Here is a 27,220-nt window from a genome sequence, read left to right as displayed (position 1 = left end):
TGCTGAACATTCTTGGCCAAGGAGATGAAGCCTGGAAAGCTAACCCATATTCCCTGTAAAACCTTTGTAGGTACTGGTCACAGGCTCAGCTCCATGAAATGTTACTACCACAGAAAGGTAGTTTTCATCTATGCTTTATACAAAGAAGAATATCATATACACGTCACCTTTTGTCCCTTTGGGTGGAGATATGTTACTTGAAAATGCATGGTATCGAGCTGGACATCGTGACACACACCTTTAACTCAGCACTTGGGAGGCAGAGGCAGGTGGATCTCTGTGAGTTCAGGCCAGCCTTGTCTACCAAGTGAGTCCGGGACAGCCAAGGCTACACAGAGAAACCCTGTCTTGGGGGCAAAATCATGTTATTGAGAGACTTAGGATTTGTCTAAAGTCATAAAGGGACAATATGAGGAATGTCTGTTTTCTCTAAGTCTATTGCTATGTTTTGTTGTACCTTAGTTGCTTGCTCCTACTGGATAGCCAAATGTTTTTGCTGAAATCATGGGAACATTGAACTGTGCTGTAGAAAAAAGTCATCAGAAGATCCTGACAGGATAATTGGAGGGAAGATAAGATATCATATTTGATATCTGTATGCATATACATAATAGACATTCACATGTACATACACAGGCACATATGACATTACAGCAGAAGAAGGGAACCAGTGGGGTGAGGGAAAAGGGATGGAGGAAGGTAGAGGCAGTAAGTGTGGATACTCTGCGCGTGCTTGTCTGTGTAAATGCACCTGAGGGTCAGAGGTCAACTTTGTCTCTGATCCTTGTCCACCTTGTGTTTTAAGATGGCCTATCACTGGGTCCGGAGGTTCAGTTGGGCTAGACTATGCCCCAGGGATACCCCTGTGCTGGAATTACAGTTGCGTACTATTGTGCCTGTCTTATTATAGGATGCTGAGAATTGAACTTGCTTGCTCATGCTTGCAAAACAAGCACTTTTAACAGCTGACTCTTCTCAGTCCCAATAGAATGGCCTTTTTATAATTTGTTTTGGTTTGGTTTAGGTTTTAGTTTTAGAGACAGGGTTTCTCTGTGCAAAAGCCTTGGCTATTCTAGAACTTGCTTCATAAACCAATATGGCCTCAAATTCACAGGGATCTGCTTGCCTCTGCCTAGGATTAAAGGTGTGTGCCACAATACCCAGCCTCCTTTTTATAACTTCTAAATAAGACAGTTTGTAAAGTCAGTTACCCAAGTATAATTCCAAGTATTCATTGGCCTTTAGCTAACCTGGCCTGTCTAGGTTAGTCTATATCACACATCTGTATGCTTGTCCCATCGGTATGCATTCTTGTCTTGTGTGTGTGTGTGTGTGTGTGTGCGTATTCCGCATGGAGCGAGCTAGTCCAGGTGCTGCTTGCTTTTGGACAAAAACCAGAGGATCTTGAGATCCAAGGTCCCAAGGTCCTGTTTCTTGCTCAGAGGCAGCTTAGAGCACTTAGAGTGAGGCCTGTGGCCTGGGCACCAGGCCAGGTTCCTGGTCTTACCAGGGGAGGTAGAAATTGAGTATCCACCAGCTTCACAGTTAAGGTCTTTTATTATGAAATTGCTGGTATCAGACTGCAATGGAGACTGCATGCTCCAGAGGCCCATGATGATATAATCTGTTACAGCCCCCAGAGGAAGCAGAAAATAAAAGGCCAAAACTAGCCCAGTCAGAAAGCAGGTCTGGTGAGACACAGACCTGGTGGCTCTTGATCTGCAGTCAGCACCAAGCTGGTGGTGATGGATCCATCGGATTCATAGGCAGTTCTGCCATCACTGCCTGACCACTGGGCATCTAGTGGTGGTTCTTCCCCAGAATAAATGGAGTCTCAGAAGGTCATAATGTAGGAATGGTGAGCATTCCAGAGCTCAAGCACACCCGCCAGCCTTTATTTATAAACCTTGGGCAGTAGGGAGGGGTTTCAGGATGAATGTCTGATTTGCTGGGGCTGGGGTGCCAGAATACTTAATCTACATGCCATGGTACAGTACCTCATTTACATGCAGTAGCATGGGGATCCTATCACAAGAAGAACTGGGTACTTAATTATCCTGTAGGTGAGGGAATGCACAAATACACACACACACACACACACACACACACACACACACACACACACACACACACACACACACCAAGAAGTAAAGTTACTGATTAAATACTTGTTGGAACATAAGACAGCTTTGGTTTTGATTTCCAGTTGAACTCAGATCAGTAATAAAAATAATTATACCTGATGTCTCCATAATCACTGAGAGCTTGGTGCAGTGCCTACACATATTTTACTTTACTAGTTGGGCTCTGCTTTCTGTTTGCTCTGTATTCTGTATCCTATCACAACCATCTACTTGACCATTGACCCTTTATAAGAAATTGTTACCTGTGTATTGCACTGTAATTCTGAGGTCACTTCCAAAGCACCTTTGTAAGCTGAATTTTACCTTATTGCTATGTTGTATTTCAACTCTAATGTGCAGGCTCAGTGCTGCCCTCTAGACCTTGTGAGGTGAGTCTCATTTATGTTTTATTTTTCATGATTGCCTAAGTTTCTTTTCATATTCTTTCTTTTTCTCATCTCTCTCCACATACTCCACCTCTGTCTAGTAAAGTCCAAATTACCACATTTATTTATCTCCTCTGTTTAATACAGATCTCACCTTGGTAGCATCCTTTAAGATAATCTAGGTATCAATTGATTTCTAGTAAGATGCAGTAGTTTGTGCACATACATGTGTGTATTTGTGTGGAGTGGGGTATGTGTCTTCCTCAGTTGCTTTGCACCTTATTTTTTGAGACAGGTTCTATTACTGACTTGGTTGAACAATTAAAAGCGTATAAAAATGTTACCATTTAGAGAAAAATATATCCTTATTTCCTTGACTGAAAAAGCAGTTGATTAACAAAATATGGTTGCTGTAATGCTTATTTGATCTGGGGGAAGCTCCCATTTGTGTTCCAAATGAGAACAAACCTCTTCTTTCTGCCTTGCAATACTGGGACCATAGGTCCATGCAGCTGGACCTAGGCTTTCATTGTTGTTTTTATTTGTTTCTTTGTTTAATGTGGTTGCTGGGGATCTAAACTCAGTCCTCCTGCTTACATGGCTAGCACTTTACCAACTGAGCATCTCCCCAGCTCCCAAGACCTAGTAATTAATATTAGGTTATAGGGAGGGTTTTTTTTACTGAATATTAATTATAACTAATAATGATAGAAATAAAAATATCACTAGAATATACTGTTTGAATGGCATTAAGCGCAAAACTATAGTTAATGCTTAATACGGCAAATTAATACTTTCTGAATTACAAAGGAAATGCTAAAGCATTTTGTCATGAAAGAAACATTAAGTTTTCAATGAGGTAAGTGGAAAGAAAACATCTCTGAATTGTGCAAATTTATACTGAAAGGTCACCATAAACTGAAGAGACTATAAATGCTGTAGGATGAGAAGTTACCTATAATGTTATGTAAAAAATTAAGCAGCTGCTGTTGTCTTCCAGGCAAATGCCAACAAGTACAGATTCCAGCAAACTTACAAAACCTTACCATTTAGAGAAAATTATGTCCTTACTTCCTTGACTAAGAAAGCAGTTGCTTATCAATATATGATTGCTGTAATGCTTCCCTGATCTGGGGGGGAGCTCTCATTTGTGTTCCAAATTGGTTTGGAGGATTCAGTATAATACATCTCAGATGTGTAATTTGCCAGAGCCAAGGGAGTAACCTTAGATTTGAAACATACCACAGACAATACTCTTTTTCAAATTCTACCACAATGACTTCTTTAACTTTATAAAAGTGAGATTCTTTATTCTGCAATGGCAAGGAAAGGCCCTGTGGGGAAAATGTGATTCAGCTTTTAAAAGTTACTATAGCTTTGAGTATCCTGAGCAAGAATTTCCCTCATGCCAAATGCTTTCAAACTCCTCTCTACTCCTAGCACCATGGTTTGTGTAAGCTTCACACGGAGTAAGGAGAACCAGGTAGTACCAGATGTTAGTGTCATCCTGCTGATTGGTGCTCAAAACTGTGTTATCCATGGCACTCATTCACTTTGGTTCCTATTCATACACCTTGCTCCTAATTTAAAATTGGACCCTGGTGATCCTTCAGCCATAATAACAGACACCAAGTCCTTTTAATATTTCAAAGCTTAGGCCTTAGCTTGGCAGACTCCCAACCAGCTCATCTAAGTTAATCTAAACACCTAGGCCCATCCAGCCATGTGGTTATCTATATACCTTCTAGGCCTGTTGTTATGTCTGTCTCCTCTTACCTCTCCTGGCAAAAAGCCTTTCTCTTCTTTCCAGGTTCCTTTTTCTCTCCCAGAAAGTCCTGCTTTTCACTTCCTGCCCAGCTGGTTCCCATCAGATTTTTCTTAAAGCCAATCAGAGAATGCCTTAGGTAGGAGAGGAAGGACAGACACAACTTCATACAGTATACCCCCCAACAGGTCTCATTTTATGATATGTATAGGTAGTAGAGCTGGACTAGACCTTATTTGCTTTTCTTCCAATGCCCTTTATAAGTGAATACTTACTCTGCTAATGTACTTGATGCTTTTTTATACATAGCTTGTATTTTTAATTTTGACAATTTCATACATATAAATGATATATTTTGAACATATTCATATCTAGTTACCTTCTTTTGTTCCCTCCCCCTTCTAAGGCCTCTTTCCCAGCTCATCCTCCTTTTAGTGTAATGCGTTTGTGTGTGAGATAGATAGAAACAAACCCAGACCCATTGACTTAATTAGGATTGCTTGCATGAACACAGTTGTGTTGTGATTTTTTTCCCTCCCCATCAACTGAATGCAAACATAAAACAAAACAAAAAAACCTTACCTGTGCAGCCATTCCTCCCCCCACCACATAAAACCTCATGAATTTGAGAAATAAATGCATCTAATTTTCTCTCCCAAAGTTCATGTTTCTTAGGTTGTTGGGATAGTCAAGTATAAATGCTCTCTTTACCAAACTAAAAGGCTAATATCAGTCAGTTTTGCCTGTGTTCTTAACCTGTCCAAGTTTCTGAACTTAAAACCAAGAGGACTTACTTAGTTAACTTCAGAACAGCAACTTGTAGATTAGATGGCTTTCATTCCCCCAAAACATCCAAGGAGGACTAGTCATAGGAAGCATAGGGTTGCAGATCTGTGTTAGGGAAAACTGTAGAACTGTGTTGAAGGAAGTGAGATTGAGCCATATAGGAAGTTGAGCCATGTAGTCCTAGTTGTCTAAGGATGTTAGGAAGAGAAAAATCTGTCTTCTTTAGAGGGTTTAGAAATCTATAAAGTTGGCTTACTGGCCTGGCTCATCTGAGACACAGAGAGTGAACAAGCAGAGGTGAGTTTGTTGTGGGCTACAACCCACATTAGCTGCCATCCTAAAGAGGCCTCTGGGACACTTAAGGAGCTTTGGGCTCGGATCTCTCTCTACCCACTCCCCACCGGCCTGGCCCTTCTGGGTCACAGACAGCAGGGTCTGGTTAGCAAAGGTGAGTAAGCATGGGTCACAATCCACATTGTCCACCATACCAAGGAGGCTTAAGGAGCACCCAAGCAACTTTTGGCTTGCAGCTTTCTCAGCCTGCTCTTCTCCTGCCTGACCTGACTGGGACATAGACAGCAAACCCAACAGAACTGAGCTGAGCTCAGGCACTAACATCCATTGTTCGCCATCCTAAAGAGGCTTCAGGAAACCGTAGCAAATAGTCTTTGACTTGGATCTCTCTTTGCCTGCTCCTGACCTGCCTAGCCCATCTGGGATACAGACAGCAACCCCATCAAAGGAATCTCCAGGCCTGCTAACAGCAGAGACAACGAGATGGCTAGAGGCCAGCACAAGAATACAAGCAACAAAACTCACTGGATACCACTGGAAACCAGTGTTCCTACCACACCCTGAAAATATTAACATCCACAAAGTGCAGAAGAAGACTTTAAATCTGAGGTGATGAAAATGATAGAAGCCTTGAAAGAAGAAAATAAATCTCTCAAAGGAATACAGGAAAATACATTCATACAGATGAAGGAATTAAATAAATCCTATAAAGAACTACAGGAAAATACAATCAAACAGAAGAAAGAATGAATAAAACTATTCAAGACCTAAAAAGAGAATTAGAAGCAACAAAGAAAACACAATCTGAGGCAGTCCTGGAGTTGGAAAACCTAGGAAAGAGAACAGGAACTGCAGACACAAGTGATACCAACAGAATGCAAGAGGTGGAAGAGACGATCTCAAGTGTAGCAGATACAGTTGAAGTTATCAATACATCAGTCAAAGAAAATGTTAAAACTAAAAAGTTCCTAACACAAAACATTCATGAAATCTAAAATACTATAAAAAGACCAAAGCTAAGAGTAATAGAAATAGAAGTAGGAGAAAGCTCCAATCTCCGCAACCCAGAAAACATTTTCAGCAATATCATAGAAGAAAACTTCCCCAACCAAAACCAAGAAATGCCCATAAACAGTCAAGAAGCCTTACAGAACTCCAAATAGATTGGACCAGAAAAAAAAAATCCTCTAGCCACATGATAATCAAAACACTAAGTGTACAAAACAAAGAAAGAATATTAAAAGCTGTGTGAGAAAAAATCCAAGTCACATATAAAGGCAAACCTATCAGAATTTCACCTCACTTCTAAAAAGAGACTATGAAAACCAGAAAGGCCTGGACGGATGTCATGCAAAAACTAAGTCCACCGATACCAACTCAGACTACTATACCCAACAAAACTTTCAGTCCCCATAGATGGAGAAACCAAGATATTCCATGACAAAACCAAGTTTAAGCAGTACCTAGCCACAAACTCAGCCCTGTAGAAGATAATAGAAGGAAAACTCTAGCCCATGGAGGCTAACTACACCAAGGAAAACACACAAAATAAGTAACTCCACATCTGTATAACCAAAAGAAAGGAAACACACACACACACACTCTCTCTCTCTACTGCCACCAACATCAAAAAAAGCAGGAACTAACAGCCACTGGTCATAATCTCTCAACATCTATGGCCTCAACTCCCCAATAAAAAGACACAGGTTGACAGAATGGATGCGAAAACAGGACTCATCGTTCTGCTGCATGCAAAAAACACACATCAGCAATAAAGATAGACATTACTTCAGGTACAGGGTATAGTCCAAGTAAATGGACCCAAAAAAAAAAAAAAAAAAAAAAAAAACCAAGCTGGAGTAGCCACTTTGATAGCTAATAAGATAGACCTTCAACCAAAACAAATTAAATGAGAAAGAGAAGGACACTTCATAGCAGAAATACACCAAGATAATGTCTCAATCCTGAACATCTATGCCTCAAACACAGGGGCACCCACATTCATAAAAGGGCCTGGACAGATGTCTTGCTGACACTAAGAGACAACAGATGCCAAAGCTTACATTACTAAAGCTTAAATCACACATCGAACCCCACACATTAATAGTTGCAGACTTCAACACCCGACTCTCACCAATAGACAGGTCATCAAGACAAAAACTAAATGCATAAATAATGAAATTAATATATGTCATGAATCAAATGGACCTAACAGATACCTACAGAATATACCTTCTTCTCAGCACCTCATGGGACCTTCTCCAAAACTGACCATATACTTTATCACAAAGCAAACCTCAACAGATAGAAGAAGATTAAAATAACTCCTTGCATCTTATCAGACCACCATGGATTAAAGCTGGAATTCAACAACCACAGAAACAGCAAAAAACCTACAAACTCATGGAAACTGAACAACTCCCTGTTTAATCACCTCTGGGCCTGGGATGAAATAAAAAAATTAATTAATTAAAGACTTTCTAGAATTCAATGAAAATGACTGTACGACATACCCAAACTTATGTGACACAATGAAAGCGGTACTAAGAGGAAAGTTTATAGCACTAAGTGACTTCATAAAGAAATTGGAGAGATCCCATACTAGCAACTTAACAGCATACCTGAAAGCTCTCGAACAAAAAAGAAGCAAGCACACCAAAGAGGAGTAGATGACAGGAAATTGTCAAACTCAGGGCTGAAATCAATAAATTAGAAACAAAGAAAACCACTAAAGAGAAGCAACAAAACAAAGAACTGGATTTTGAGAAAAATCAACAAGACAGACGAACTATTAGTCAAACTAACTAAAAGGCAGAGGGAGAGTATTCAAATCAATAAGCTCAGAAATGAAAAGGGAGATATAATGACAGACACCAAGGAAATCCAAAGACTCATTAGATCTTCAAAGCGCCTATTTGCCACAAAATTTAAAAATCTCAATGAAATGGACAGTTTTCTTGATAGATATCAAATCAGGTAAACAAATTAAATAGTCCTATATCTCCTAAGGAAATAGAGGCAGTCATCAAAAGTCTACAAACCAAAAAAAAAATCCCAAGGCCAGGTGGATTCAGCCCAGAATTCTACGAGAGCTCCAAAGAAGAGCTAATACCAGTTCTCTTTAAACTATTCTACAAAATAGAAACAGAAGGAGCATCAAACTAAACAGAAAGAAACTTAATTCCACTGAAATAAAGGGCACAACAAGGCTGTCCACTCTCTTTGTATCTCTTCAATATAGTACTTGAAGTACTGGGTAGTGCAGTAAGACAACTAAAGGAGATCAAAAGTATATAATTTGGAAAGGAACAGAAACAGAGAGACTCCAACCAGTGGGAGATTGATGCAGATGATGAGACTCATAGCCAAACTTCACGGTGGAGCACAAGGAGTCTTATGAAAGAATTAGAGCATAAAAGGACTTGGAGGGGACAGGAGCTCCACAAGGACACCAGTGGAGGCAACAAATCCAGGCAGAGGGAGGAGGAAGGGGGGGATGCTGCAGAGATTGATTCACCAACCAAGGACCATGCATGGTGAGGACCTAGACCCTTTGTCAGATGTAGTCCATAGACTCACAGTTTCCTTGTGAGTCTCATAATATGGGGAGTAGGGGCTACTCTGACATGGACTCTGTTGCCCACTCATTGCTCACTTACCCCTGGCAGGGAATCTTGCTAGATCATAGAGGAAGAGGATACAGGCAGTCCTGTGTCCTTGATAGGGGAAGAAGGTTCTACAGTCAGGATGCTAAATGAACAAATTAAAAATAAAATAAAATAAAAATCTATAAAGTTAGAACCTATCTTCCTGCACTTCTTTGGAACTTTAAAATTGTTTTAAATTGTCTTTTGAAATGTAAATACCTCTAAAGAGCCAGTGGTGCTTGTCTTTTCATCTTATGGGGATTAGTTATTCATTTTATTACTTTTGTACTTTTAGCTAGATCTGTCACTGTTTCACTGCTGTGAAGAAACACCATAACCTAGACAACTCTTATAATAAAGAACATTTCATTGGGGACTTCCTTACAGTTTCATAGATTTAATCTATTATTTTCATGGTGGGGAGCATGGTGGCATACAGGCAAGTGCTGAAGCAGTAGTTGAGAGCTACATCTTGACAGAGATTCTGGCCTGGCATTGACTTTTGAAACCTCAAAGCCCAGCCTCTGTGGCATACTTCCTCCAACAGGGTCACACCTTTCAAGTAGTGTCACTTCCTGGTGACTACGCATTCAAATATCGAGGGTGGGGGGTGGGAGGGGAGTCTTATTAAAACCGTCACAGTCACTTTGAAAAAAATGGCTTTAGTTAGTAAAAGGAAGGGAAAAGTCATTCTGAAATGGGGAGAAGGGTAAACTGAAAGGAAACTGTAGTGATAGGTCATTGGTATGATGCCTGAATCAGAGGAAAAGCAAGAGAGCATGATTGAGGGGCTGAGCACTGGTAACAGAGAAGCTCCTTTTCATGAAGCCCAAGTTTAAATGGCTGAGGGTTAAAAAAGTGCAAAGAACTATTAACTAAAGTGGTAACAGGAAGACTGTGTAAGGAAGGAGCAGTTTTTCTGTCACTGCCAAGATATTGTTTTCCCTTGTAAAGATTTAGGACATGTGAAACTTCCCTTTTGTAGTGCTGCAGTCTCACTCTGTCGGTATCCACGCAGTGTCAGCGTAGTTGCGATTAGGTACAAAGACAGTTCCCAATATGCTTTTTTTTCCAGATGCTAGCTACAAATTGGGTGTCTCTAGGCAACTTGTTACTAGGTGGCTATAAATTCTAGTTTTCTATGGCTGACTCAGGTCTCAACCGTCAAATTATCTCACAACCATCCATACGTGTAGTTTCAGGGCATCCACTACCCTCATCTAACTTCTATAGGTACCAGGCGCGTACATGATACACATACATACATCTTGGCTAAGCACTCATACTCATAAAATAAAGTAAAATAATCTAAAATTAAAACTAAAACTAAAACTAAAAATTATTTTAAAAATGTATAAAGCCAAGCAATATCTACATTATATATTACCTTTTCTTTTATAGTTAACATATATTTTGGGGTACAGTGTGCTATAATCAGAGTAACTGTATTGCTGTCATCTCAAACTTTTATTGCTTTATGTTAGAAATACTGAAATTTCTATTGATTATTCTAAAATATACTACTGTTGGTTGTAAACCATAGTTACTCTGTAGTCCACCATGCTGTAGACCATTAAAAGTTATACCTCTTATTCAGTTGCACTCCTGTATTCTCCATCCTCCCTTTCTTCCATTATTTCTTACCTTTGGCTAACCATCATTTGGTTCTCTATGTCTGTTTGTTAATTGACTCATTCAGTGAGTTATATGGTGATTTGTTGAGCTATTAATATTCTAGAGTTATAGCAGTGGACATAATAGTAAAGCACACCAACACTTAAGTTATTTCTGTTTTCATGAAAGATAGCCATTGAGCAAGTGGTTGAGAGTATGTAGCTTATAACGAAAGAGGGAGCTGTTGAGACAGTTAATGTGTATCACACATGATCTCCCTGAGAGTTTTGTGTTTTAGTTTAAACGAAAGGGTAAGAAAAGAGATGTGGAGAGGTTTCCAGGTAGAAGGAACACCATGTGCGAATACTTGATGTCTTGGCATTTGAGAGATGACCTTTAAACCTAGAACAAGCATTCTAGAGGGCATTCTCGTAGAAGAGTGGTAATTAGGCAGAACCACATCTTGAAGTCTTAGAAAGCCAGCTTCATAAATACAGAGCTGTAAAGGAAAACCTTTAGATGAACTAAACTTAACTACATTTGGGCAAAGATGTGTTCACATCTCAGGCATCTTGAGAACAAGAGGCTCACAACTCTGCCCTGAGATGTGGCAGGTAGAACTTGGGGGCCACTAAATGGAGGTGAGGTAGAGAGATGGCTTGTTTACTCTGCCAAGTTTGCTTTGCTGGAGCATGGTCAGAGCTGCTGCCTGCCTGGAACTGAGTTGGCTGCTGTATTAACACTCTCCCTGTCTATCTCAGACATATGTTCCTAAGTTATACAAAACGAGGACATGCTTGCTCCAAGGTATGATTGAGGAGAGGGTTTTATTGTGGACATGAGGGGGAGTACAGCCAGCTAGAGACATCTGGAAGAGTCCAGAGCAGGGAGAGAAGGTAATAGAACATGCCTGGTGGACTGTACTGGGCTATGAGAGGGTAGAGCAAGAGAGGAGGACCAAAAGAGATGGGGCTGGTGTTGGACCAAGAGGGCGCATGGCTGAAGTGGCAGGGTTATGTAGGAATTAGATTGTGGGAGAAGGGAAGCACATGAGCTAGAGAAGTTTAGGGTATGGGGCAGGGCGAGAAGAGCTGAGAGAAGCCAGGATGCCAGCGTGTGCTTCATACTAATAGGTACAACAGTTAGCCATTCATCCCCAGTTTCTTTAGAGCCTGGCATAAGTTAGGTCTTCTGTCAGTTTACCTGTTAAGTAAAATTGTAGCGTGTTAAGTAGAAGTTAAAGTATGGCAGTATCCTCGGGCCAAATTTAGTTTAACAGACTTGAGGGAAGCCACAGTAGAATTTTAAGCACAAACTGATAACATTTTAGGAAGTTCTTCTGAGTTCCAAGTGGAAGAAGACAAGGAGTGTGAGGAAGCTAATAAGGCTCTTCCAAGATGATACGAACATATATTAGAAGGGTAGCATCAGAGGGTGGAAGTGACTAAGAAGATAAATCTGAACACTCCTGTGCCCCAGGCTGGGCAGAATGGTGCATGTCTTTAATCCTAATACTTGGGAAGTAGAGACATGAATTTCCATGAGTATAATGCCAACCTGGTCTACATAGAGACTTGTAGGACAGCCAGGGCAACATAGAGAGACTCTTGCTGAATGAATGAATGAATGTGCTACTCTGCCCATTTGAAAGACAAACAACATAGAGCAGTTAAGTAAATTATTCAGAATTAGATAACCAATCAATAGCAACTTTCAAGTTTTATCATGAACAACAGGGAGACATTCTTCTACAAAATTCTGTAGAGCAAATGATGTAAACCAAAAATTCTGTAAAACAAAATGATGTCTTCACCCAGAGCTAAACTGCCTTGAGAAGTTGAGAGAAATTCAGTGCAGATCCATGTACCCAGTGCCAGTAGAGTTCCTTTGTACTAAATGATGTAGAGGCCTGGTAAAAGGCTCTTATGGTAACAGGGTAGACATGGAGGCTCATTTATGTAGGGACACTCCTTGGACACATCATCCAGGAGAGTGCCTTTTCATCACATTAAATATATTGACTGAGGTTAGATTTCTAAAGTGAACATAAGATTGCTGGAATTCAGGTTTATTTCCCTTAGACACTGCTAATGGCATTAATTAAAGCAGACCTTTTACTTAAATCTGGATAATTAGTTGTGTGATTTCAGAAATGTAAATAGAAATTGATAAATAACTCCCTATTAGCTAACATTGAACCCCTAACCTTGTGTCATTCTTCTTGCATTCTCACTTTCAATTTTACATGTCCAAATCTTATCTAATTTTGTAATGAGGATCAGTCATGTAGCAGTTTGTAATTAAACAGTGTAACAGAGGTGTGTGCTGTTGCTTCTGACTCAGTCTTAATTTTTCAATTTCTGATTAAAGGCACTGCAAATCTAGAGCCTTGTAAACTCTCTTTTATTTGGAAATTGCTACTTAGAAGTGTGTGAAAACTGTAAAGTTTGCAAAATGTTTTACATCGTGTTCCAAATATCATCTGTCAGTGTATGAACATGTGCTAGCTCCAGCAATATGTTAAGAAGGCAAAAAAGGAAATTTCTTTGCGTCTCTGTCACTATCTCCCTACAACTGTGAGACTAGGTCTTTTGAATGCAGTGAAGAGGGCAGAGGAGGTACTGGGATAAATGTAGCCGTATAAACAGCTACTTTGTTTAGAGCTGCCCTGAACTCTGCCTTCAAGAAGGATCTGTTTGCATTGATACTGGTCATATATACTAAAAGCAAGATACTTGGTACTGAGTACAAAGTAGGACAGTAAATGTTCGTTGGATAAATGGCCACATGACAGCAGCTTCTCTGTTTATTGACATTTTAACATGCTCCAAACAATGGAGTTATGACCGTGCACATTATTTCCTTTGCTAAAATGATTGTGCTAATTTCATGTATGAAGGATAGTGAGGAAACAGGCTCACTTTATGTCCCAGTTGTAGAAGCAGTGGTGGGGGAGCAGGGCTCAATCCTGGCTCTGTTGGATGTGGATTCCCTACCCCTTTACAGTTCTTTTACGGTGCTGGAAATGGAACTCTGTCTCCCACATGCTAGACAAGCTCTCTACCACCGAGGTCAAACCCCAGATCATTTCACAGAAATTTAAGACAGAAATGCCCCTCCGCACCACGCACACACCCCTCATACACACTCATTGAACCTTTGGTATGTTCACTATTCCTGAAGTCCACATTAAAAAACAAAAGAAACAGCAAAGTTTATTTCAAAATACAGTGAAATGGCATCATTGTATGAGGCGGGTTTTACTAGTGAGCTTTTGGTGCTGGGTCTGGGTTCATATATCTGTGAATGTGACTGAAGTGTTTCTGCATTGGTATCATAAGAAGGCAACAGAGACTACGTGATTTATATTTGGAAGCCCAGCCATTAGGCAAAGTATTTTTAAACCACATTAATTTCTTATGTTTCTTGTTAATGTAAAAAATGAAGCCAATTGAAAGTGGTCTGTGTGGAGTTAGTGCATGAATGGATTTTCATTTTTTAGTAATTTATTGTTGTTTGCTCCACCCTCATGCCCAACCCAGATACTAGAAATCTAATTTTCTAATGACATCATTCTGCCTCTGGCAACTGGTTGTGCTAGAGGATTCTAGACCCATGAAAATCAGCAGCACAGGAACTTTGAAGGAAAAAATTTGTCTTGTATTAGAGAATGAAATATGGAAATGATTTTAAGCAGTATGATATAAATTAAAATAGTGATATAACACCCAGAATTACTCTGGACTTTCCACGTCTTTCTAAATGTAGCACTTACTGTGCCAGTTGTATTCTTTGGGGTTCAAAATGAGATCTCAGAGTGTAGCTGAGTACAGCTCCCTGCCAGGACTATGACCTCAAACAATGAACGGAAATGGATCTTTTCCCCTTAAGGTTTGTTTGATTTTTTTTGTTTTTTTTGTTTTGTTTTTGTTTTTGTTTTTGTTTTGCCAGGGTGTTTTATCACAGCAACAGGACAGAAAAATAAAGACAGGCTTCTTCCAGTCTTAGATCCTCATAAGGAGCTTTGGGAAGATTTTCAGTGTTCAAGGCCTTGCTCTGATTACTAGCACAGTGAGAATTCTGAACTTACATAGCTGTGCTTTGCTTTCTGAATGAGATGATGTGTTCACTACTGAAAGGGTTTTGTAGGCCCTGGGGGTGGGAGCAGCAACACAGAACTGTGGTTCCTGGTGGAAGAAGCTACAAAACTCACTGAAGGTGCAGGGTTAATGCTAATTTCAGCTACCACCCAGTTGGAGAGGTTGTCAACTTTCTGAATAAGGTTAGAACAACTTATGAGATTGTTTCTGTGAATCCTGTAAGGCATGTTGTAATAAGTACATAAAGCGATATAACTGTTCGTACCCCTCTTTAATGAGATTAAGCTGTAATGGGAATATTTCCATCTTTCACTCCTACTCACAGCACTCCCTCTTCCTTCAGCCCTTCTCTGGGAGCTTCCTAGCTGCTGTTTGGCTATTGCTGTCACCTACTGTCTCAAAATAAAACTGCAATGGGTTTGCCTTTCTCCAAGAGATTGCCAGTGTTTTGCATTTACTGGAAACAGGTATTGAAGAGTGTAGTGGCACTCAAATTTTCCCTTAGAAGATTTGATAGTACAGCCTGCTGAAATGATCTGACACTAAAAGTAGCAGGAGAAACTATAGACAGATTTGTTAACATACACATGTCCACTGAGACCCACAAATGGGCAACTAAAGTCGGATAGTGAAAGCTTAGTACCCTTCCATGGGACAGGAGTGCAGGTATTTGTTGGGGGTTAGGAAATAACTCTGAGTACTACTAAGGAGAGATGACCTGTGATAAAATTCCTCCAGTTCTAGGCATGATGCCTGATTTTTAGTTTCATCTGTGATTCAAGCTTTTGGTAAGACAGTGGAAGGTGACCTTGTCCATCTTTAGTGGGTTAAGTCTTTAAGTAGAGCAAGGCTTCATCCAGAGTCTATTGCCTCCAAACTACCTTGAATGTAAAAGTTCAGCATCCCAAGATACTGTGGTTGGAGCTACTCTTTGCTCAGAATTGATAGGAGCAACAGCGCAGAACTGATTGTTCCATGAAAGATGATAGTTAGCCTAGATTCCACAGCAGAGGATGCATAGAGAAAGCAGAGAGGACTCAAGAGTCCTGCTGCCTGCTGTGATCTACCATAGTGAGGTTGACATCTATTTTTACTCATCCAGAGCATAAGCCTAGACTTGATGCTCTGAAGTCCTGTTCTGGCCTTCACAGTTTTTGTTGGGAAGTTGGGGCACTCAGCACCATCCTCCTACATGATAGTTTATTACTTTGGGCTAAAGAGTTGTTTTGTTATTGTTGTTTTGTTTTTCTTTTCTTGTATAGCGCTGTTGGATAGGTTTCCAAATTTTCATTATATGCACAGAGAGCATTGCTAGTTTCATTTACTCAGTTAGCAGAGGCAGTTTAGGAAACTGTCTGCTGTTAATACTCTAGCCAGAATAACCCTCCTCAGTTTGCTGAGTTGTTTCTGTGCTTCCTCAGTTCAGTTTTGTGCTTGTAGCACATGCTAAGATAGCAAGTCAACTGTTCCACTTACAAAGGTCTAGATTCCAGAATAACAAAAGTAACCCACCAGTTTTGCATCTTAAACGATTTACAATTATATTACTTAATAATTACAAACTATTTATTCTTTATAACTTCGCAGTGCTTAAACTAAAGTCAACTGAATTTAAGGCCTTACCTTTGGTTATTTGGTTTAATTTTTAACATCTTTTGTAAATGTGATTGCTGAGACACTTGGTAGAGGGAAGAATATGATAGAAATGAATCTAGACCTGCTGTTACTAGCCATTTAGATATTTTCCTCCTTCAGGTGGGCATGACTCCTACCTATTGGCTTTCTTGTTTTCAGATGGCTTTTAGTGAGCTGTTCAAGCCATTCTCACAGATTTTTTAAAGGAAAATCTGAAGGCTCAGGTATAAGTAACAGACTTCCTTCCACCTATTAATTTAGTTAGTCTATTGAGAAATGTATTCCTACCAAGTTTATCCGGCTGTAGCCAACTGACTAGAATTTTATTATCTTCTTGAAACTGAAACTTTTTCCTAGTGCTTTGGTTTTGTTAAACATTGCTATCAGTGTTTTGTTTAGTATCCATTCTTCCTACGGGAATCCCAGGATAAGGTGTATAGCATCTTTAGTGATTAGAATTCAGACTCTGCAGTCAGACTGCTGAGTTTGAGTTCTGGCATAGTTTGTCTTGTGATTTTGGGCACGTTCTTTTTAAGTGCTATGGATTTCAGCTTCTAGGGTATAATTTAGAAATTAGGGAAGGGGAATAGGGTGAAAATGGGAGGGGGAGAGGAACGGGGGAGAGGAAAACAGTTGAGATGTAATCTTAATAAATTAATTAAATAATAAAAAAGAAGATAAACATTTCTAAATTTAAAAAGAAAAGAAATTACCTAATGGGCTTGTTGTGGCAGTTAAATGGAGATAATAGATAATCTAATTTGTGAATTAGTTTATGTAAAGTCAGGAATATTTTATCCATCTTGGGAATGTTCCTTATTTTATCTTTGTCTTTCTGGGCCTAGCGAAACTGCCTATAACTGAGTATTCAAATATGAGACCTAATATGTATAAATGTATCAGCGCCCAGCTGAGGTTAGATGATTATGCATGGAAGGTTCAAGAAAGTTTAGATATGGCCTCAGCCTTCCAGGGACCATTTATCAGAGATATGTGGTCTCACCTGCCCTCCTGGCTACCACAAGAAAGAAAGCCTTGAAGTCAGGCTCTCTAGGAATGGACTGTCATGACACTGGAACTTTGTTGTGAAATAAATGATTCTTTGGGTTGGGAACTTTTCTCTTTCTACCAGGTAATAAGCCCCATGATAGGAGAGGTCCGCCCTTTCTTTCTGTCCTTTCTACATTCTAGGAACACATACTTTGCCTACAAATATGTGGCAAATATTTGTCACATGACTAAGTAAACTCTTAGATTAACAGTGACTAGGCTGAGATGTGACCTGGGCGTGACTTATTCAGGTCGCACATTTCGTGAGGGGGCTGTAACTAAGACCCATGTTTCCAGTCTCCTGCACTGTGCTCTTTCTACAACATGAAGGGGTAAGGAGCAGGGGAATGGGTGGCGCTATCTGTAAAGGAAGAGCATGCGTTCTGGGGAGGTAGCATGGATGGGGAGGTGTGTAGATGGCAAGGACAGAAAGGCTCCCAGAAGGAAAGAACACTTAACCAGAGTAATGAGGGTTTTAGAAAGCTCTTGAGAAAGGTCACACCAGTCAGGAAGTATATTCTATTCAGTTATATGTATCATTTTAGTCTCAATAGGTTAAACTCAATATTTCAGTACGTTATTCAAATAAATGTGCTAGCTATTACTTGTCTTATTTCAGTGAACAACGTGGGGATGTCATACGAGTATCCGGAGTACTTTTTGGAAGTTCCTGACTTGGACAATGTAAGTCTCTAAAGATGTATGAAAGCATCAGTGAGACAGTGTGGAAGAATGATTTGGATTGAGCATCAGGGTCCAGCTGTCCAGCTGTCTACATTCACAGCTTGGCTTTTGTGGGGATGAATCTAACCATAAGAAGTTTGTTTATTCATCCATAAATGTAAAATAGGCAGCTTCATAGGAATGCTAGAAGAATTGAATGAAAAATATTTATACTGTCATTTATACAGTGCCAGGGTCAATAATAGCTCTAATTTTATTTTTATTGTTTTTATTAGATTAAGATTGCTCTATTTTAAGTATTGGGATATCAAAAATTAGTTTAAAAACTCATAAATATGTTAATAAATAGCAGCATAATTGATTCAAGTAAACTAGCTTTACCAAAGGAACGCTACAGCTTTGTTACATGCATAATCCTTTAATGAAAACCAGGAAGTTGCATCTCTGAAGGATCATCTCAGGTTTTCAAATCAATTGAAATGAAACTCTTAGCTTCAATCATCTCTGATTTCCCTACTAGTTGAAAGGAAATAACTGTTTTATTTTGAATTTAATGTGTCTCTTCACTCTCAAATTTGATTTGCTCATTTATTTTACATTTTTGATATTAATATGAGTTACTGCTTTTGTTACAGATACTGAGATAAAGCAAAATTTTATGTCTTGACCCCAGCTCCTGTTGTATTTTCATTTCTTTGTAATATCTGAAGAAGCTTCAGATGTATCACCCCAAAATGTATTTGTAATTTCATTACTTTCCTAGTAAAATTATATTAAATTATCCTATTTTTTGCAGACCATCAAGAAACTGATAAATATTAATATACTTTCTGTTTGCAAGGTAAGCAGCTTTGTTTGGTGCTTTCTATCTGAGAACACTGATATAGATTCTGTTGGCTCATTTCTGTCAGCTGTGTTTACCATGTGTATTCCAGGTGAATGTGGTCTAGTTCCTTATGTCTCCAGGAGTAGAAAACTAAGCACCAAACATGCTTGTCTTAGTTAAGTTTCTAACAATCTAATAATTCACATGTGTCTTCTATACACCTTCACCATGGTGAGTATCAGGACTTCAAAACCTCAGATTAAAGGTTGATAGACGAGCTGCTTGCTGCTGATCATGATTTGTTTTCATTTTGATGTACATAACAGTTCACTTTTATATGGGAAGGTGAGAGTCTAGAAACCAATGAGATCAGTTTTTATTAGCCATACACAATAGCCAGCCAGAATATCCTGGCATGGTGGCAAACATCTTTCATCTCAGCACTCAGGAAGCAGAGGCAGGCAGAGCTCTGTGAATTCAAGTCCAGCCAGGTCTAGGCCAACCAGGGCTGCATAGTGAGACTCCTGTCTCAAACAACAACAACAAAACCCAAAAGAAACCAAGAATAATGAAGATATCTGTCCTGCTCACTATTTGCTAAATATGTGTTATAGTCATGTTACACTATATGGCACAGATCACACTGTGACTCTGCTGAAAGGAACAATAGCTAGAGAGTATAAGCATCTAAGCTGTGCTTGAACAAGAACCTTGGAAGTACTACTGAGTTACACATGACAAACGGGGGGGGGGGGGGGAGTACTGCTCAGAGGCTGGATTCCCATGAGCGTTGGCACACACTTAAAATCTGAACATTCTTCTAGAAAGCCAGCACACTTTTGTAATCCATGTGTATGCTAGCTTGTTTAAGGAAATGAGAAATAGTCTAACTCAGAACTATTTAAAATGATAAAATAAATATAAATAAATGTTTCACTTTGCAGTGGGGCTTTGGTGTTTTTCTCTATTGTGAATTTTCAAGAGAAACTATCCTCCTGTCATCATGTCCTGAGAGAAATAAACAATGACTCTCACGTGGCTGGTTCAAGTCCAAGAACCTAGTACTACTACATCTGGCCTGACTTTTCATGTATGGTTTCTCTTTTCCCTGGGTAATGTAAATGCTTAGATATGTTAATTCAGTGCTTACCGATAAAGAACATTGGTTAGCTTGTAAAAGGCACCTCAAATGTATTATGTGATAAAGTGGGAAATACTTTCTTCAAATAATTACTACACTGTATCTTCTTCCTTGTTACAAATCAAGGGGATCTATCCCATGGTGTCCACCCTCTCGTGTGTGTGCGTGTTTTTTTTTTAAACTGAAATTTAAGTGAACAGATAAGTCACCAGTAGAGATGTGAATACATAAACAGCAAGATCCACATTTGTGAAACTGATGCTTTTAATGTAGCCAGCCTTTAATATCTAATATAGTACATAGTTTTAAGGGTGTTTTCATTACATATTTATATTAATATTCATCCTTTAACAATCTGTAAGATTTCAGGATAGTTAAGGAACTATCATTTTCTAGCCATTTTTGTCTTGGGGTAAATTACCTTTTTCTTTAGTTTTCATATGCGCATTCAAGACGACATTTCTCTTTAGCTCAATGATTTCTTTGAATGAAACAAGGTAATGTCTCTAAAACTCAGTTGGGGACATAGCTCAGTAGGTCCAGTGTTTGCTTACTTAGTGGGTAGAGTACTTGCTTAGTAGGCATGAAGTTCAAGATCACGTTTGGCCAGCTTGAACTACATGAGACCCTGAAGAAAGGGCCAAAGAAAAGGATAGAGACGGACAGATTGGGGCAGCGGGGAGTGGAAGGAAAAAGTCTCTAAGAGTGTTATTATTGCTATTAAACTCAAAGTTGATAAAGGTTTGTTTGTTTTTTAACTAAATACATGCAATAATGGTTTTGGTTTTTTTAGAAAACAAAGGTTTTAAATAAAAATTGAATTCTGTTCTATTCAATATCTTGTGGGATTTCCTTCTAAAATGAATGATTTTTACTGTTACTCTGATTTTTTTTTCCTGGTGTATTTTTGCCAAATGCTTGAAAGTAATGAGTGTTAAAAGAGTGTGAGGTGTTTTACAATATATTGTTCTAAGTTAATGAGAAAACCTTGTTCAAGTGCCTAAAGTGTACGTTGCAGAATTCTTAATACTAGCTGTGGGTTTGTCTGCTGATAACTCCCATTCTCCATCAGCTCAGCTGTGTGGAGTTTCACTCTAGATCCTCGTGTTTTCTCTTACATTCCTACTGCTGACACTTCATTGTTGGCCCTGCTTTAAATGCTGGCCTCCTGTTTCCCACTACATGAATTTTGGCCTGGCCATCTGTAGAATACTAATGATAAAAGGTCAAGGTCCTGCCCTTAATCCTGGAGTGTGTCCTGCTCCATGACCACAGAGCGTGTCCTTCACGCAGCATCTTAGCACAGATCAACATGTGATCCATCTCATCCTTGCTTAAAGACCAAATAGTGCTGGTGTGTGTCATGGATAAAAAGCACAAATCCAACAGCCCTGCAAAGTAGCCAGCCCATTTTCAAAAGTGATGATAAACACCACAGTTCATGATGCATACTTGTTAATCCCAGGACTTGGGCTACTGAATCTGGAGAATGAGGAGTTTGAGGCCATCTACATAGTGAGCCCCTGTCTCAAGAGAAGGGGGCAGAGGAGAAGAGGGAAGGCAGTCTTAAACATGGATCTAAATTTTCTTGTATCATTGTGATATAAAGTTATAATGAAAAAACAATTCAGAATTCCTGGTTCATAATGTCATTGGCCCATTGGAGCAGTGAGAATGGTCGGTGTACTGTGGTAAACCAGTAGGCAGAATGTGATGTGAGGTCAGAATTGTACAGGAGCTTGATAACATAGAGAACCTGTAAACTCTAGTATATTTGTGAGACAGTGCTAGTGGTACAATGACAAGGCACTCTGTATTCTGTTGCATGTGCGTGTGTTTTATTTATACTGAGAAAGGGCATTTGCCTTGCTGAAGCTTTATGTGTGATGCTCCTGAGTTTAGGCTCTTACGATGCTGTGATTTGCCCCAGAAAGTATTTTGATGACTTACACCTTCTATAGCAGATTGCATTTTGTTGCCAAGTCCAGAACCACATTTTCAGTAGCAATGATTGCTGTGAGCCCTGGAGTAACTTAAAAGGAGATGAAAACTGGTCTGGCTACAGGATCTTAAGTTTTATGGTGGTTGGGCATCAGGGAAACTGAGGCACAGATGTCTAGCCTGGAGCTCCAGTAAATATATTCAGTTAGATTATATAAGAAAGAGAGCAGGCTTTCTTTACCATCAGGTTCAACTGTTTTATGTCTCCACCAAATAATATGCTGGAGAATAAGGAGTGCACCAGGGGATGCTGGTGAGATTCGCTTGCCTTGGATTTGAGGTTCATGCTCAAAATTAGAGGTAGAGCCCCAGCATCTTGTTGGAAGCTCCATGCTCTCCTGCCCTGTGTGAGTAGGTCAGGTGATTATAAAAGTCATATAAGCCCCACACTATAGTAGTAAAATAATCCTGAACTAAAAGGAATTTATGTCATCACTAGATAAAAAGATCATGCATATTGGGAAAGAAATATTAACCAGAGCAGCTGTGGCTGCAGACCCCTAGTGTTTAATTGTAAACAGGTTTCCTAAGGCATTCAGCAATCTGGTTCTAGCTGATTACTTCGTTTTTTGTAAGAGAGGGGGGGCGAGAGAGAGAGATTGTGTGTGCTCGTGTGGCCCTGTCCATCTGCCCCATGATTGCAAGAACCCACAGAGGCCAAAAAAGGAATCCCCTAGCACTGGAATTACAGATGCTTATAAACCATCATGTGGATGTTAGGAACCAAACCTAGGCCTTCTGCAAGAACAGTAAGTGATCTTAACCACTGAGCCCTCTCTCCAGCCCTGGTTGTTTCACTTTTGAATCTTGTCCTGTGGCTTAGGATTTTTCCATGTGTCACACTTCATTAATCTTTTCCTTCACAAGGGATTCTTTAAAGCCCTGTTGCTTGATTCTCTAGTGGTGCTCTCAGATCCTTTAGGGATTAAATTGAGCTTTCTTTGTTCCTCATACTGATGATAAGTAGTCCAAGTCCTATAGAGGTAGCCAGTATGGCAAATAGATCAAATTTGAAGAGGAATCTTACCAGGTTGTATTTCCCCCAGATTTAGATGTTCTGTGACTCAAAAATCTAAAATAAACCTAATGAAAAGCAATGACCTTCACTCCAGAAATAGTGTGACTTAGAGGCAAGCTTGAGGCCATTGAACCACCCCAGTTCTCAAGTAATTTCTGTTTTGTTCCTGGTGGATTTCCACCCTAGAATACTGAGAGTTTACAAATACAATTATTAAACTGCTATTGATTACTGTTTGGAAAATGGGAGTGGAGGCGCTGCTCCAGAGGCAGATGGAAGGCTAACTGCAAACAGGCTGCCTGGGAGTCTACGGCAACCCAAAGACAAAGCAGATGCAACCCAAAGACAAAGCAGATCTTAATGTGTACAGATTGTTTCTGATTCGAAGCTTGTTTCACAAGTCTTCCAGACTTGGAGTTTTCTTCCTACTCCAAGCTACAGTTGTCCTTTCATTTTTGTAATCATTGTTTTAGGACCCTCAAGAAAAGATAAATACTTCCTCCTTTTCTGGTGAACACTATACAGATGCTATAACTTTGACTGCCGATAGGCCCTGCCTAAAGGAGACAAAAGCTTTCTTTCCAGTGGGCCTCACCCCTGAAGCTGCTACTGTGCATGGAAAAGAAAGTGAAAGCTGGAAAACCAAAGTTTCCATCCTAACAAAGGGAATATTCCAGCCTTCTTAGTTACCTTTCTTACACCAGAGAAGAAAATGTATGCTAGTATAGCCCAGGCAAAATTTATGAACACCTCCACTTGGGTAAATACTGTTGCATTTTGGTATTTGCTTTATTGAAGAATAGAAAGGAGCAATCTCAAGCAGGAAGTAAAAAGTTGGCTTTCTTTGTCAAAACTCAACCAATGTATGACAGGAAATTGTCTGCATAGGACTGAGGTGGGAGGGACCTCTGTCCTTTCTAGACTAGATTGGGCTTGGGCCCATGGTTTCCCTTCCCTTTGCATTTCTTAGGGCTGAGCTGTCTACACAGTGTAGGCACCATGAGCATTGGCACCTTGTCCACTTATTCCCTGCTTTAATCCTAAGTAGTGTACAGCTGATGTATTTTCTACAAACAGATCAGTGCATCTTAAAAATTCAAACTTCTAATTCTTCAGAATTGCACTGACTCTAAATGTAGTCCTGCAGTGGTCAATGTGGGTCAGTTGAAGTAAATTGTGAGAATTTCTTTGGTCAAAGGTTACAGACGAATGGTCTGTGGCTGGATATGGCTGACCACCACGTTTTTGGTTGATTCAGTTTTCAAAAGCAGAAAGTTTCACTTTAAGATATATAGCTTATCTGCTTATCTTGGGAAAAATATGGAAATCACATGACACAAGCCTCAGGAGCTGAGTAGAGGCTGAATATGTGAGCGGTTAGGCCCAGCCTCTCTAGATCACAGTATCCCTGCTGCTCTCTATTGTGTGAACAGCGCTTCTAGAGTCTTGAGTGTGAGTTCCTCCAGGTCTGGGTCTTAGTCTACTCAAACTGAGCAGTTTGCTTGCTTAGTGGACTTGAAGGATTGGAGTGGCTTGGACCAAGTCAACCTCCTGGGTTTTAGCTGTAACAACAAAAACACCTCGTATATAAAGATCTGACATGTATTTGGGGGGTTGAAAAGTTCAGGGTCGAGGTGCTAGTAGAGTCAGTGTCTGAAGAAGAACCTATTCCTCATAGCTGGTGCCTTCTTGCAGTGTCTTTACATGGTGAAGGGGAAGTTAACAGGTTTCATCAGGTATCTGTCTTCATGATGTAGTTAATAATCTACCCCAAAGTCCCTTTCTGTAGTATACTGTTGGGGTTTCCACCTATGAACTTTGTGTGAACATAAGTACTCAGACCATCTCCCTTCCTGGTATTCTCTGAATTCCAAATAGAATGAACCTGCAGAGACGGCTGTCTCACTTCTTCAGGTGAGTGCTGTCAAAACACTATTGCCTAAACGCCTGCTGCCATCAAAGCCCTTGTTACACACTTTGAAAAGCTAAGTTTTCTCCTTCTGTATTGCCATGTCTTCATTGTAGGCTGGTTCCCAAAAATGCCTAATGCTGTGCCTTACCCATGATGTAAATGTTTGGATGAATTAAAGGGTGGAAAGCACCTGAGCATTCATTTTCTTTCTTACTTGGATATGCCTTTGGCAGTTGACACAGTACCAGCAGGGGGAGCCTCATATTAGTTTGAAAATCAAGGAGAGTTTTGTTCCTCAGTCAAATTGTATTTAATTTAGGAATTTGCTAGAAATGTATCCTGATATTCTGCTCCCCTAACTTAAGTTAACTTTAGGAAACTAATTTTAAAATCCTAAGTAGGATATGTCCTTCAATACTGATTCCCTCATCAAAGGCTTTTCTGAGTGAAGATATTCCAAGTTAATATTTAGAGTCTTAATTCATTTTGAAACTAGCTGTCCCTCTTCAAATTACTTGTACATTCAGCCCTTGGGGATGGCAATAACAGGCTGCCTCAGATGTAACGGCGGCAGAGTTTTTCCAGATTATGGGGCATCACTTCTTCCATAGCTTTTTTTCTTCTGGAAATGAAGACACCCATGTAGATTAGTTTTGATGTTCTCTTTAGCTCATAGCTCATACCTTTCACAAGGGTAAAAATGTGACAGTGGCTTGGACTTTAGGACTTGTCATCTCCTTTCAATCTGTCGCTTTTAAGAAATTGTCACCTTGTTTTAGGGGGAAAAAGATAATAAAAACACAATACTCAAGTATTGTACCTTGGGAAACACCAGTTGATACTCTATTCATTCCTTTTATAGTCTTTGTTACGAGTGTATAAATTAAGGGCTTAGGTTTGGCATTGTCAACAAGCAATTCTTGTTAGTTAAAGTAAAAAAGGAAAGTTTTTTTTCTTTTTATTATATTATTTTAATGTAGATTAAAGTAGAATTATTGGGCAAGGAAAAGCTCTATTCATGACCTGTGCCAGCATTCCAGACTGAGAGAACTCTGAGCTTCCTCAAAGACTTAAACCTTAAACATCAAGAAAAGGCAAAATCAAATAATACTTTGAGATCTTGGAGGGCTCTAAAAACTGTGTCTAATTAAGCTTTCCACCCCCTGTGCAGTAAATACTCTGTTAGCTATACAGGTGAGATTCTAAGAATTTCTAATTAAGCTATGTTCTCACTTCCTCACCTCCATGGAGCTCAAATTATACAGTTTGCCAAAGGACATGTGTGCTATGTCATCTGGTGTGGCTTCCAGTCGAGTTCCTCATCTCATTTCCCAAAGGTGGGGGACACTGTACAACATTGTTAGTTCTTCTCACAACTATACTATGATATTTTTTTAAATTGCCTTTTATTTCAGTTGAATACTTGTTTCAAATTTTTCTGTGTAAGAATCTGTCTGCTTCTAAATTGCATGGTTTTATTTCTCAGTTGCTTAAATCCAGACTAAACTGACTTAGACATGTTTCTTTGGAGGTAGAGTTAGGGCAGAGGTTAACAAAGTAACCATGGGATAGGTCCTAATTTTGCTCAAGAAAAGCCTGGATTCATGAAGCTGAACCTAGATTCTGGGGTGACTTGTTTGTCTTTATTCACTAGTCACATGTAGTAGTGAGATTGATCTTATTAAATCAAGTGTTTTAAGTTGGATTGGTTGACCTTTTTCATGAGATAGGGCCCTGTTATGTTGCTTGGGCTGGCCTGGAATTTGGTGTGTGCCAGACTAATTTCAAACTCATAACCTCCTACCTCAGCATTTTGAGGCTGTGATTAAAGGCATGTACAGCCCTACCTGGCTCTTTGAATATTGTTAATCTTTTCACTAGAGCCTTAGAATATTGTAGGAATGTTGGAACAAATGACCAAGTCCCAGAGGTTATATGATAAAGAAATGTGTACTATATCAATTTTCATAAAAAAGAGTGGGAATACCTAGACAGTCACCTGGGTATGTAGGTTCCTTCTGACAGCAGCAACTGCTTGGAGAAATAAAAGAAGAAATACTCAGATTAGGCTTTGGCAGTTTTGTTTCTGATTTATTTTTATTTATTTATTTTTATTTTTTAAGAAATAAGATTGTAAAGGCTTTACTAATTATAAAAGCAATGCATGATTGTTGCCAAAAATATTTGAAAGCTATATGAGCACTAAGAAGAAAATAAATCCTGTATAATCCTGGCCAC

General features: G+C 39.5%; 1 protein-coding gene across 2 annotated transcripts in view; it reads left to right on the top strand.

Annotated features, from left to right (window-relative positions):
- The window catches only part of Hsd17b12 (hydroxysteroid 17-beta dehydrogenase 12), a 142,617-nt gene that overhangs the window by 90,175 nt on the left and 25,222 nt on the right, over window positions 1-27,220 (top strand). For both annotated transcript variants that reach the window (XM_051144206.1, XM_051144205.1), the window contains 2 exons: window positions 18,020-18,084; window positions 18,881-18,925. In XM_051144206.1, the coding sequence (XP_051000163.1) occupies window positions 18,020-18,084; window positions 18,881-18,925 (110 nt within the window). The remainder of the gene's footprint in view (window positions 1-18,019; window positions 18,085-18,880; window positions 18,926-27,220) is intronic.

The sequence above is a fragment of the Acomys russatus genome, chromosome 4 (assembly GCF_903995435.1).
Source record: "Acomys russatus chromosome 4, mAcoRus1.1, whole genome shotgun sequence".
In the NCBI taxonomy this organism is placed as follows: domain Eukaryota; kingdom Metazoa; phylum Chordata; class Mammalia; order Rodentia; family Muridae; genus Acomys; species Acomys russatus.
This window is presented reverse-complemented; position numbering and strand designations above follow the sequence as displayed.